Source organism: Seriola dumerili, unplaced genomic scaffold (genome assembly GCF_002260705.1).
Source record: "Seriola dumerili isolate Sdu_G_001 unplaced genomic scaffold, Sdu_1.0 BDQW01000391.1, whole genome shotgun sequence".
Lineage (NCBI taxonomy): Eukaryota > Metazoa > Chordata > Actinopteri > Carangiformes > Carangidae > Seriola > Seriola dumerili.
The window spans coordinates 21,253-35,692 of NW_019174646.1; the positions used below are offsets into that span (position 1 = coordinate 21,253).

Below are 14,440 nucleotides of genomic sequence, written 5' to 3' on the forward strand. Positions count from 1 at the left end.
CCACCACGGGACCCAGCAGCTCCTTCTGAACACAAATACCTACATGAAACAGAGTCTGTATGTTTTAAATATAGCTCCAATACAGGAAAATGTTTCTAAATAATGATGATCTGCTTGAAGGCTTATGTCACTGTTATTGTTTTTTTTTCTTTAAAAACAATGTTGATAGATTCACCTTGAATACAGGAAGCATTTCGGCAGTTTGTGTCATGCTACTCACTCATACACACACACACACGCACACACACACACACACACACACACACACACACACACACACACACACACACACACACACAAATAAATGAGCAGGATGCCGACTAGAATGTATTAACAATATTTATTCACTACAAGTTCCAGTGTTATTGTTCCTATTTCATTTAAATCCAACAGTAAGAACAAGATGTATTTTTATACATATTTACAGATTGTTTTTTATTATTGGCAATATACCACAGGTAATTATTTATCTATATATGTACAACCCATATACCACCTTGTGTACCATATGCCAACCTATGGCCAGGGTAGAAGACGAGATGTTTATTTAATCTGGGTTAAAACCTCAGTAGATTTCTACTGATTGTGCTCTCCTTCCTCCATTGCAAGTGGGGGATAGAGTTAGTGTAAAATAATCTCAGTTTAGCTTTTCCAGCTTGCCATTCTCTCTGGAAAGAATAAAGCCAGAAATCTTAGAAGAAAAGTTCTTTAATGTTGTCAGCCAGTGTTCAGGGCAGGGGCACTTGGAGAAATGGTGACAGGAATCTACACAGACAGAGGACTTTATTCTGAAAACTCTGTCAGCCAAAAAAGTCAGGGAGATAATGATTGATAATTGAATTTCTGACCTCTTTCAACCTCTGTATTTATAAATCAGTGTGTGTGTATATGTATGTCTTGCAGGTGGACTGTAGCTCTGCCACACAGTAGCCAGTAGCCTTGAAGAAAAACAGGATGAATATGTGTGTAAAAGCAATGGGAGGGTGTGTAGCTGACCTAGGTCAACTCTATGCTGATAAAGATGCATGTTTGTGGTGGATCTAAACTGGCGCGTAATGCAGTAACTAGTGAATAAATAAAATTCCCATTATGACTTCCAGGGAAAAATCAGGAAAAGTTCAGAATTATCCAGGTCTGTGTAAACTGCAGGTCTACACATCTGACAACAAACTGTGATGGAAAACCAGTGTTGACTTGTACTCCTCAGGTCTATATTCAGGACTCAGTCCATGTATGTGTTAATTAAAGGATGACATCAACAATACAAAAGTACATTATCTTGGCTGGAATTTATTATACCTATGATCCAAACATTTGTTGGGTTTATTAATTTTTCCTCCATCTAGAATTTTAAGTTAATACTACTCTCACTGCTGAATCTTCTTTTTAATTTTCAAATTCGATTAACTTTAATAGTACTCTGTGTTTTGAGTGCATCTAACAGTCCCTAGGTCAGTGAAGTCATCTGGATCAAATAATAGTAATGAAAAATAGTTTTCACCATAAGTCATGAAATTCTATTTGTTAAAGTTGGAGCACTTTTTTGTTTCTACATTAGATTTTAAATGCCAATTAAAAAAAAATAAATAAAAAACATAAATTAAACATAGAGAGAAATTACTTTTGAACACTTGTTCCAATACTGCATGTAAAATACAAATAATAAGACAGTTCAGACTGTTCTCCACCGGTGAAATTTGGTTAAAATACAAAAAACAGTAGGTCAGAAACACAGTGATACTTTCTACCATGTACAGCTTAGGTGTCTGTTATTTAGAGTTAAACATATGGTCATTAGTGTTAAACCATACTGTCCTTACCTCAGACCTGGTAATGAAATGGCAATACTCATTAGAAAATGAAATCATTAAAAAAATCACTTGATTGAAACCAATAACACTGTCTATCAAATCCAGCTTGTTGTCTAATGTAAGAAAAAGAACCATTTTAAAATTAAGACACGTGAGTTGTAAAATATGTATCAGTCAGACATGTATTTTCTTTGATCCACAAACTAGCCTAATGTTGTAGTTACAGTATGTACAGTAGAAAACAGTAGATGTTAGCCTTTGTCAAAGGAAAAATTTTTTTTTTAAATATATATTTGTCTCTTTATAAAGCATTTATGAAATAAGACATCCCCTTATCCCCGTCCTCTCAAAGCAGCACTGATGTGACATGAACCAGATTAGTACAACAGCAAGGGTGAACACAGCAAAGACTACAACAATATCCATCTGCAGTAGCTCAGTAGCTTCTTGTGAAAAGTTTTGTGCGGCTGAAAATACAGCACATGCACTATCTTCAAATATCACCGGTATTTTGCATGTGCAGAGAAGTTTTGATCTATGTTGTATGGGTAAGCATTTCATTAGTAAGACTGAGTTATTATTCATAAGACATCAATTTTGATATATGCTCTGAAAAGTGCAACAAAACGAAAATATTTGCATTCAGTGAAGTAAAGTATAGTCAGCGATGTATTGCACCCAGTAAAACGTGTCTTTCTAAGCTTCTAAGGCCATTTTAACCACCATTATTTCATTTTTATACTTTCATCCTTTAAGTTTCTCTCAACACAACATTCACTTTTTCAATGCGCAAGCCTCATCATCACTAGCATTACTTTTAATCAAACTTACAAATGCGAGAAGAAATTATTAGAAATAATATGGACTTAATTTGTCATCCTAAAACAAGGGACACATGCATTTATGTGGGAATCCGAGCTCACTTCTCTCTGACCATGCAGTATGGACACACTGAGATGAAAATGCCTTGTGTTGCTTTGAGTCAAATAAAACACAATCATCACAACTATCCGGCCCTGAATGAGATCTGGGAATCCAGGTTGTGCTGGAATATTCCCTCCAGTGTTGTAAAGTGGTTGAAAAGTAGTTCCCACCAGCACCCGCCAGGACAATCCATCCAATAAGGGGACAAATAAGTTCCGTGTAGTGCTTGTCTACAAAATGGAGGATCTTGTCCATCAAGGAATTGGCATTAAATGAACTCTGCACTGTAAAATCCCAGTTTGTTTTGAGATAAAAAGGTCGAGACATACAGAAAGAAAGACACAGCTGAAAAGGGCAGTGGGCTGCTTCAGCCCATATCCTGTCTGTTTTTCATCAGTGGATTTCAAACTTCACAACCAAACACTCATTTAATCTCGTTTTCAAAGCTAACAGTTTACCCAATCAGATTTCAGACCAGCGAGCCTGCTCTGCTCTGGGCGGGCACCATGACAGGTACTGCCCCCATCCGCTCCAGCGTGGCCTGGCTCACGGCGTAGGAGTGTGTGTGTTGCCCATGTGTTGATGTCACCACTGGTTTGAGGCTCACAGTGCCGTTGCTGCGCACCATGGTGGGAGGGGACGGGGCAGAGTTCGTGGTGACCACCAGAGTCTTTGGTGGCGGGAGTGTGTGGCTGCCATTGGCAAACGATGTTGTTGTTGCCGTTGTGGGCGGCGCATGGCGGGACAGCGGTGCTGAGCCAGGCGCTGTGACCACTGTACTATGGCTGTGTCCTGCATTCTGGGCCTGTCCATGTGTGCCATGGGCAGCAGTGGAGAAGGTCTGGCGTGTGTCTCCATTGTAGCGAGTGTAGGAGTTGGTGTCATAGTTGGGTTTGGGGTTGTGCCAGTAGCGGCTATTGTACGTGTTGGTAGACGTCAACGTGTCGTTCTCCGATGATGAGGCGTCTGCATGGAAAGCCTTCACTGATGATGACCTCTTAGGAGGAAGGTCATCTTCTCTGTTGAGGAGAGATTTCAAAGAGAGGTCACTCACTATGGTTGGACAAACATCTGCACCTTTAAATGCAGCTTCAAAGTCCCGTTTATTATCTTAAAATAAATCTGCTCTTATCAATATATTTACATTAACCCTGGACCAGTGATGTACAGTATATTGTAAAAGAAGTTTATTCAGATGTCAGAGTAAATAGCACCACTTTATATACATTTATATTCTTATGACACGCGAAGAACAAGAAAAATAAGCAACTGATATAACAAAGTTTAAGTTCAGTGTTTTATTAGATTCACAGATTCAGCTCCTCTTCTGTTTCGTTTTATAGGACACATAAATTTAATGGAAGTTCAGCTTCTGTAATAACACTAAAGGTTGGTAATTGTTCAAAATTCAAACAAAGTAAAAAAAATGCTAGTTATACATACATTCCTGAATCCTTGATGCTTTATCACTGACTGGAGTTGATATCAGTAAAATAAAAAGTCATAGCAATAAGATTGGCAATTAGTTCATCCTCTAATATTTAGCACCTTTGAATCATTAAAAATGAAAAGAGCTCTTCTATGTAGTCAAGTTGCAACACACAGACAGAATCTAAAAAGTAATTATATATTCATTTTTGATCTTTCAGGACTCAACTACAGCAGGTGGTCACAACACCTGAAACACCTGTGCAAATAATGCCATAGCAACAAAGGTGCCAAAAACTGGTGATCTTACATGGTCTGAAACAGGAAGCAAAACAAAGAACATCATAAGCTTTAAAAGGTGGGATTTGTTACAGGGCTATTCATTATTTAAAAAAGTGTCAACAATTTTGTAAATAAAAACAACTTTGAATTCACCTGTTGTTTTTATGAGGAGTAATTTTGGGTCGAAGAGTTCTGCTCCTGATGTATTTGACTCAGATAATATATAGGCTATTCCATTGTGAGGAAAGGCAGAGCCATGTGGGTGGAAGCAGTAAATGTGGGATCATAGTTGAGCCCAAAATGAAGCAGCTCTTATCCCATCAACCAAAGCCTTTGATATCTGAACAATGAGTTATCTTCCAAACGTTTCATGGAGTGATTTAGGGAAGAAATTGCAGCCCATTTAAACAACTGAAAAAGCTTCACAGACTGTTTGAACAGAGAAATTATTGATGATGGAAGAAAATTGCTGCCAGGAGATAAAATTAAGCTGAACACTGACAGACTTATTATTCTACAATAGGAAACACAAAGCTGCTGCTACATCTTATCACCTTTTAAAATTGAGATGATAGACCACAAATGCAGTCTCCACTCTGACACAGTAGAAACTACGGTAGCTTTTGGTTGCAAATGGCCTGTGACCAACCTGATCTCATTGGGGATCTCCTCCTCATCGTATTTATTCTTGTTCTTCCAGTAGAAGAGTGTGACCACTACTAAAAGGGAACAGATGACAACAGCCAGGACTCCTGTAGCGATGGTCCCTGCTATCAGACCTACACTCTGAGGCTGGGCTGCAAGACACAGAGACAGGAGGGGAAAGTGTCACAAGACAAGCCAAGTAATGGACAGTAAGTTCAGTCTAAGTTATCCAGGATGGGCTGGGGATTGACTTGTTTTCAGGATCATGTGCACACTTTCAAGCCATTTGGATTTTGGATCAAGCTATTTAAGGCCTTCACAGGTAATATGGTAATATATCTTAAAATGCAATTTCAGAACTTCATGGCAAGTGTTACCTGAATAAAAGGAGCTGTTTAAAAAGTGTTGCTGCTTATAGTTTCTTTGTTGGACAATAGTAGCAGAATGTCTCCAAGTCCAAAAATAAATATGTAGCAGGGCAAGAATGGAAACTGAGTAGTGCTCGCCACAAAATGCACTCACATCTGTCCTTTTCCAGTTATACTCAAGTAAAATAGAAACAGGAATGGAACAGAATAGTTTTGAGTAAAACATTTACATCTTACTACTGCGCCATTTTAGCATTTCCTGCTTTCAACTGTTTGAGACCCACTGTGGTCTCTGACAGACAGAGTCATGTTTGTGTCTGTCATGTGTACACACTCTTTTTTTGTAAACACAACGTATTTTGCTTGTCTGTCCATCCTGGAAGGGCAAACATCTTCTGTTGCTCTTTCTGAGGTTTCTTCCATTTCTTCTTGTAAAACGTTTTTTTCCTTGTTTGATTTGAGGGTCTAAGGACAGTGGGTGTTGTAATTTTGTACAGATTGTCAAGCCCTTTGAGGCAAATTTGTGATATTTAGCTGTATAAATAAGACTTGACTTGACTTGATTTTACTCAGCACACAGCCAGTACACTTCTGACACTGAGCGTCTGCCTGTCACATATTGTCAGATGAAAAAAAAAAAGAGGCATGTTACAGTCCCTCCTGTCAAGCTATCCAAACTGTCTGACCCTGTATGACCCGAACCGACTCTCTGTCTTTTTCTCTGACTGGTGGCAGATGTGGGCAGTCCTACTGTCTGCAAGATGTTCTGGTCTTGTCCTTTGTTTGTTTGCTTGTTTTTTCTGTGTATCTGTCTGTTTGACAAGTGTTTGAGTGAGATGAGAAGGCAGCTTTTCCATCTATAAATGTGCATAGACTCAGCCATGTGTCTGCCATGTGTCAGCCTGCCTGTATATGACAATAAAGGTGTCACATGGATGCAGCAATGAAGGAGCAGTGTGTTTGAGCATACTTACGTGCTACAACCTGCAGGTTGAGCAGACAGGTGCTCTTGCCAATAGCGTTGCTGGAGGTACACTGGTAGAGTCCAGATGTGCTGGTGCTGATGTTTCTCAGTGTGACAGTGCCCTGCATCTGGTCTGGAAGAGAAACACACAGAGCCACATTTAAAGTGACAAAAACAGAAACAATGTACACACAGAGCATAGTGTCAAGGCACAAAAACATACTGTATGACCCCATGCATATCAGAAATCCTTTCAAAAACAGTGCAAAATATAACATGATTTGAAATATGTTAAACTGAAAAAGTAATTGACAATTTTGTTTTATTTTTTATACTAATGTTTAAAGTATTGCAATACATTCAACTGAACTACAATCTACCAATAGAGGGTGCTATTTGCCTTTAATACAAGGTGTACAAGTGAGGTACAGTATACTGTGCAGTTACAAAGAGTGAAGCTGCAGTTTCCTGTCTTTCATAAATGATGAAAGGGTTGAGTTGTGAGCTTAGAGTCACTGGGATGTACACTACCGGACTTGTAAAGGCTTCAGCATTTCCTGAATATCTGAGTAACAAGAAGTGAGCCAGATTTTCACCTTGACAGTGACATGACACGGCTGTATGTGTCAAAGTAAACAAACAAAGTGATAAAGAGTGACACTGACAAATCCAGGAAGTGATTTCAATTTGAATCAAATGCAAACAGCAGCAAACAAACCCCAATACAGCACTACGCACACTACAAATAATGTAATCATTAATGTAATTTAACTAGAAAGTAAGTAACTGCAGAGGTGATTCATGTTATACGTTACATGTTTTTCATCTAAATGCTATGTCATCTAACAAACCTTTTTCATTTTGTGACTTTTGTTTTTTTTTTTTTTAACTATTTCAACTGCAATTGTGGTGAGCTACAATTTGCCTCTTTGAAGCTCTGTGAGATGTTAACATGTTGAAGAGCTGATTACCAGACATGTTAACTAGTACCTCACAAATGCTGATAAAGACCTGCATCCAACAACCCCTGTGACTGTATTTGCAGTTACGATTCAGTTTCTTCGAATGTACAATCCTCTTCCACTGTCTACAATATTTGTCTCTGTAGCTGTAAAAACATGAATTTTATTGTTGTGGGATGCTGCTATCTGCAGTTGATGTGATCTCTTTGCATATTAGCCTGCTATTGACCAGTAGTGTACAAACAAATCAAGTGACAGCGATGGAGATTATTTCAATGAACACAGCTGGAAAATAAAAAAAGGAGAGTCCACTACACTTGATCTCTGATGCTGAAAACCAACTGCAACTCTAATAATCCTGGATGGATGTTAGGTCACTAAAGTAGAAGCTGTGTGGCTACAGTTGTGTCTATTTGACACAACTGTGTCAGAGTTAGTATTCAGCATGAGAGACTGCACAAAACCAACACTTTGCTCAAACACAAACACACTCCTGACACACAGACACACACTCGTTCACAAATTCACATGGTTTCAATCACTCCATCCATCTATCATCACCCCTCAGCAGGATCAGAGGGGAGGAACCTTCGGGCGGACAGTTGTTCGGGCCTGGCACATGACAGGTGGCAGTGATGGTGGGATTGTTGCTGAGTCTGAGCTGCGCTAAATGTGTGAGATTTACCAGCGAAGGTGGGGCAAAAGGGAACTCCGACGGCCAGCTTGTTTGTAATACCTTGCATGGCGTTATGCGGCAGCTTGGGCAGTGCGTCCAGTTTCTCCCAGGAGTAGGACGGTGTGGGAATACCTTCCTCTGAGCTGCAGAACAGCATGATGTCACTGCCGACATCCAGAGTGCCCTGGATTCGACACGCTGGCACCGAGGGGGGTACTGGCAGATGAAGAGAGTGGGCGGTGTCATGTTAACCACTTTACAAAGCAAATGTAATGTTTTCCTAATTGCAGAGGAAATTATATATTAAAAAAAGCTGAAAGCTGAGAGCCTCATATTTCCAACCGTGCTTGCATGCTGCTTAAATTTCTGTCTTTAAAAGATTCTTCTGGTTACTTTCAAGCTGAAAAATAAACATTCAGCCTCCTACAATTTGTCACATTGATGACTGTGTTTAAAATTAATTATCTGTGGAGGTGTGAGGTGAGTTACCCAACACAGTGAGTCCGATGACGCCGATGTTGCGCCCCCCTCTGTCTGGGAGGTTGTTGACCAGGCACTGGTAGGTCCCAGTGTCGGACAGCTGGGTGTTGTTGATGAAGATGGAGGCACTTGTACTTGGCATGGTGGCCACGAAGCCCACACGACCATTGAGGTGGTTGGCGAGGCTGAACACCTGGCCGCCCTGGTAAATGATCACCTGGATTAGGACATAGGATGGAGAGAAAGATAGAAAGAAATAGATTGGTGAAATAGATAAGTAAATGGGAAGGGGAGGATGACAAAACATTGGTGATGTCAGGGAAAAGAAAGGAGAAATAAATACTTATTCTATTATATTATGATAGTCATAAGAACCCAGTGCCTCTTGTTATTGGATCTGTACATGAATATGATTCTTGGACATTTCCTTTAGTGGCCTGTTACAAATATCACTCACTAGAGGGAGACCTAGTTCTACTATGAGGCTAGAACATATTTTGACAGTGGACTGGGTAAGTAAAAGGTCTGAACATAAAAATACAAACAAACAGACAGACAAACCAAAAAACCTTTTATTTGTAAGTGGTCTTTTCTGGCTCAGTGGGTAAATTCTAGCGTAAGGAGTACATACTAAAAGTATGCTTTCATGGTCCTATAAGGCTCTTCAGATAAAAGCCTCCAGTAAATGGTATGCATAATTGAAAACATTTTATCTTGGAAATATATAAACTGAAATCTGATGAATCCAGGAGAAGCATTGCAGACAGTGGTCTGCACAAGGAATCCAATCCAGCCAGAAATAATCACAGTGAGAAGACACTTGTACAGATGAATTTGTGTCCCCAGGTTGAGGTAAGCTTGTCTCAGGTCCAAATTAAAGAGCAATGAAGGATCAGCTTGTTGAAAAGCTTCCCTCAAGCTTCAAACTTGGGCTGAACAGCTCGTTTGTAAGGCCGAGCCACATGCAAAACAGCTCTCACCCCTCAGCTGGGCCCACACAAAAGATGAAGAGGACACACACACAAACGCATGGTATGCGCACACAGTCTGGCTCTCTCACACACGTGTGTGCACCGACTCACACGCACGCACACACACACACACAAAGCATGGAGGCGAATCAGAGGGGCTATTCACTTTGGTGAAAAGAGCCCTCATTGAACTGTTCAAAGACCCAGGCAGGGAAACAACCAGCACCAGTGTGTGTGTGTGTGTGTGTGTGTGTGTGTGCGCGCGTTTATATGTGTGTGTGTGTGTTTGTGTGTGTGTATGTGTGTGTGAATGTGTGAGAGTGACAGTTCTGATGAAAGTGCAAGAGTGTGTATATGACTGTGTCCTCCACCACTGCTTAACTGTTGTAAATTGCACGGCTGCAATTTCCTGAATGCGGTCCGCTCGCTTTGTCCTCTTATGTGCAGATGAATAGGCAGCTCCTCAGCTGTGATGAGAGTCTGCAACTGCATCTCCTGTGTGTGTGAGTGTGTGTGTGTGTGTGTGTGTGTGTGTGTGTGTGTGTGTGTGTGTGTGTGTGTGTCTCTGTTATAGTGTCTCAGTGTATATTCATTTACTCATGGGGAATGCATCATTTTTGAATACTGTGCATGTGATTGTGTGCAATTGTCCTGCCATAGTAAATGTTTCTCAGTGTAATAAGTGTCTGGTCTCACTTACATTTTGTCTGTCTGCTTTTCCTGTCAAATCGTCTTCCAGTTATCTGTCCGTGTGTCTGTCTCTCTCTACCACTCTGTTTCCCTCCCTAAGAGACAGCACTGCTATGACCTGACTCTACACTCCTGATGACCTGACAGTATAATCTGCATGCTCGGTGAAAGTGATCCAATCAATCGGCCTCCACATTCTGTTTGTGTGCTTGTGTGTGTGCATGAATGAGCGGAGGATTAAAGGAGGCCCTAACCTGTGCAGTATCTTACACCTGTCCCTGCTTTTTTTGTTTATTTGTTTTTTTCCCCTGAGGGTTTTAAACTCCTGACAATTAAAAAAGTAGAGTATTGTGAACTCTTGTTTCCAGCTTTATTTGTGCCACATTCTAACTATTTTTTCAAACTGTGTCTCTGTCCACTGTGCTGAGCCACATTTATGTGTGTGCGTAAATCACCTCATCCTCCCGCATGACCTGGTTGGCTTTGTAGTTGTACGCAGGGAGAAAAGAGGTCATGGCTGGCACTCAGATGGCGGCTAGCCTTAAGAACTCTAGCTGGGCTAGCTGGATGCCCCACTGCTCACCCAGCGGTAAAACTCTGCTGTATCTTCTCCCTACTAAAATCCTACACACACACATACCGTACAAGCATCCTCTCTCATTGTAGTGTATCCCGAGTCTTCTCTCACTTGATGATCCACCCCGTGAGTGTGAACCATGATTGGATACACACAGCAAACCTTAAGATATTTTCATTCACTGTACCAGTCTCATGACCGTAGCCTACTTCTGTTGGCCACAGACATGAGGGACACTGCCATCGCCTCAATAAAGCCTGAATAAATCTCTAAAACCCTCCAGCCTCCCAACAATTTACTGACTGTAAGCCGCCACTGTTATCTCCATCTATCCTCTGAGACATGTTCTGAGCATAATGGACATAATGTGTACTGTACTTTATACATTTTGTTTTAATACATAAAGAGGAAAAAATGGAAGAGCCCTCAGGAGATGAATTCAAAGAGAAATTCCATTTCCTCAGGCAGCTGGAGGTGAAATAGGAGCCATAGGCGGGAAAAAAGCCTTTTTCAGAATATAAAGAGAAAGTTGGAACAGATTGTAGAAATACAAAATAATGATGGGTATAAACTGATCAAATGATACTGTAATAAATCCAATACCAATGAAATATGTGTTTATGTTGTTCTAAGTCCAATGTGTAAGGCAGGGGTAGGTGCAGTAGTGGTTAGGGGGGAAGTGTCTGAAAATTTAAAGTCAGTTGCTGAAAAATGTTGTTATGCTGTCACATCTAAGAGACCATGGAAAGACACTGAAAATAAGCAAAATGTGAATTTGGACATCCTTGTGTAAGCACACAATGAGTTTTATTACACTGAATTTATTGAAAAGCAACAGCTCATCATAAAAAAGGTCATACATAGATCACTGTGCAGGACGAACAGGTTTATACATTTATTTTTCATGGCATGACCTCCCTCAGTACACTTTCTGATCAACTCACTTACTGTATGCTTAGAGTACATACATCTTGGTATCAAAGAACAACTTCACTGTAATTGAGATTAGCCACATTAGATCTTGGGAGTTTGAAGTGTGCAATGTAACTCAGAGTGCGAGTGATTAAGAAAGACACTTAGACCTCCTACTAGTAAAAAATGGCAATGCACTTCTGAAACAAGAAAAGAATTCTTCTCTGCTAATCAATGAAAAGTATCACATTATTGCGTTGAAATTGATTTGTGAATTGTAGTTTAACCCCTCCTCGGTTTTTCCACAGGGTGGTTTCCCAGCCACAGACAAACATGTTATTTTTGAGTTTGTCTGAAATTAGTCCTTGTTAATTTCCTTTGATGTGTCCGGGAAAAATTGTTTAGACAGTGTCGAACAGGGAAAAAAGAGGTCACATTTTGAGGGTATATGAATACAATGTCTATTTTATCCATCCTCTGACAGATTGTTTGGTTCAGATAAGGATCGGAATCTGATCATCTAAAATACTATGACAGATGTTCTCAATTACAGATTAACATCATTTCTGCACCACAGATTCTCTATGACCTCAATTTCACTAGAGCCTCATTTCACTCAAACTGTGCAGTTTTTACTATTTTAGGTTTTAAAAAAAATCAACACTTCCCTCTCCAGGAACTGATGAAAACATATTACATTTATTTTTCACACTGAAAATAATTTAGAAATGACATTGCAAAAGGTTTTCATCAGTTCTGAAGTGACAAAACTTTTTCAACAACTTTCTCTCATCAACTAGAGAAGGAGAGAATACGTAGCAAAATTGGATTGTAAAGGGTTTCAGGCATTGACAATATTAAATTAGCAGGCGCATGAGTGAAGAGAACGCTCCAAAGAACTACATATTATTTTTTGATATATCAACTTTTTTAATGATTGCAACTAAAAAATCAGTTTTCAGAATTAGTTTCACAGGTGGTGTGAGAGAAGAGTGAACCTGGAGCTTTTATTAGAGCATAAATAACACCAATATCCAGCAAACAGTTTAAAGAGGATAAACAACAGCTCGGAAACATAAAACCATTGTCTAGTGTGTGTGTGTGTGTGTGTGCATGTGTGTGTGTGTTTATCTGGATTATCTCACACCTAGCAGCCCAGAGGAAAGAGGTCAGGACATTTGATCACAGATTACATACACAGAAAACAGCACGTGAACTTGCACACACACCCAAACACACACACAGATACACTCCTGTGAGCTACATGCCTGCATGTTGAACCGAGGTTCAAGGTTGAGTGTTTACAATGTTAATGAATACATTTTATATGAATCTAATACATGTGAGTTTCAACAGTGGACACTATGTAAAAAACTGTGGAATTTATAATATACATAGCTGATTGGTAAAGTTTGTCCCTTAATTGCTCTTTTTTTTGGTTACTACAGCAGAAGGAGCTGTAACAGGGATTTATGGCATATTATTACAAGTTTTAGACTTGGTAATAGCATACATGTCAACATTTAAGTCATAATTACACTGGAATTTTCCTGAAAGCTCTAGTATATCAAGCTCATCAGCGCTTAAAGGAAAAGTTTGACATTTTGGGAAATAGAAAGAGGATTGTTTTATTCTCAAACTATCACTGTGTTCCCCCATTAAACCTCCACTAAGAGATTTTTTGACACTTGTGAGCAGCAGAAACAAGGTGTAAATACAACACACAGTATCATCACCTTTTAACTTGGTATAGTGAACATGTTAGGAAACATTTGCCTACTTATATGTCCAGCAAAGCAACATTAGCATTGAACTGGAGCTGTGTGTTTGACCAGCTGAGTAATGTAAGTTCAATATTCACTCTCCTCTGGGTCTGGTGTTGTTTCCACTGACTCCTGAGGCTGTTTAGCTGCCAAATGATCCATTGGATTCACAAGCTAGTTGCTAAGTTTGTCTGTCTGGTGCTTTGGTTCTCAGCAGGTAGTGTACAGTTGGTTTGTAGAGCTTTTTCACGGAGAATATCTGCCTACTGTAGATTGGACCAAAACAGCAAAGTTGAGGGCCTGTCTTGTAAAAAATGACCTCAGAGGTCATCTATGCAAGCAGCTTATTATGATCTATATAACGTTTCATGGTTAGTGGCTGTTGAAATCATGACGAGAGCAAAGGAGTAATTCAGGTGATAAAGAGTAATAAAGTCCACCTTAGAAGGAGTTTATGGATGGATGGACTTTCACATGGGAGGCCGCTGTTTGTTTGAAACTGATACCGAACTGAACCGGTCTGTGTTGTTCCTTTTATCAATGTTCAACATTCTGCAACTTTAACTTCGTGTTTATTATTGTAACCGTGACAATACTAAACCTATCCAAGAAGTTTTTGTGCCTAAACCTAACCAAACTGTGACTGTTCCAGAACCTTAACTGCATGTTTGTTATTGTTATTATTGGTACTGTGTGCTGGTGTGCTCCTCCTTTTGTATTAATTACTTAAACAGACTCCAGATGGACAACGGTAGTGCACTTCCACCCATAAACAAAATATATGAAGCTAACACTTGACTCAGTTCTATAGTCTATATTGTGTGGAAAGGATCAAGCAGAAAATACAAGAGGATTCATCTTCTGACATTACTAAATAAGTAGTGTCATTTATCACAGTCCCATCTAAACTTGGTATTCAAATGTGAGCAGAGAGAGATCTGACTGGTCCGAGTGCGCTAACTAAAGTGCTAACACAGGTTGTGAGAG

The 14,440-nt window shown here is 39.8% G+C and overlaps 1 protein-coding gene across 2 annotated transcripts in view; it reads right to left on the minus strand.

Annotated features, from left to right (window-relative positions):
* Positions 1-353: 353 nt before the first annotated feature.
* The window catches only part of igsf11 (immunoglobulin superfamily member 11), a 93,144-nt gene continuing 79,057 nt past the window's right edge, over positions 354-14,440 (minus strand). For both annotated transcript variants that reach the window (XM_022761251.1, XM_022761250.1), the window contains 5 exons: positions 8,550-8,757; positions 8,121-8,276; positions 6,433-6,555; positions 5,095-5,242; positions 354-3,754 (listed from right to left, as the gene is read on the minus strand). In XM_022761251.1, coding sequence (XP_022616972.1) covers positions 3,205-3,754; positions 5,095-5,242; positions 6,433-6,555; positions 8,121-8,276; positions 8,550-8,757 — 1,185 coding nt within the window. In that variant the 3' untranslated portion in view covers positions 354-3,204. The remainder of the gene's footprint in view (positions 3,755-5,094; positions 5,243-6,432; positions 6,556-8,120; positions 8,277-8,549; positions 8,758-14,440) is intronic.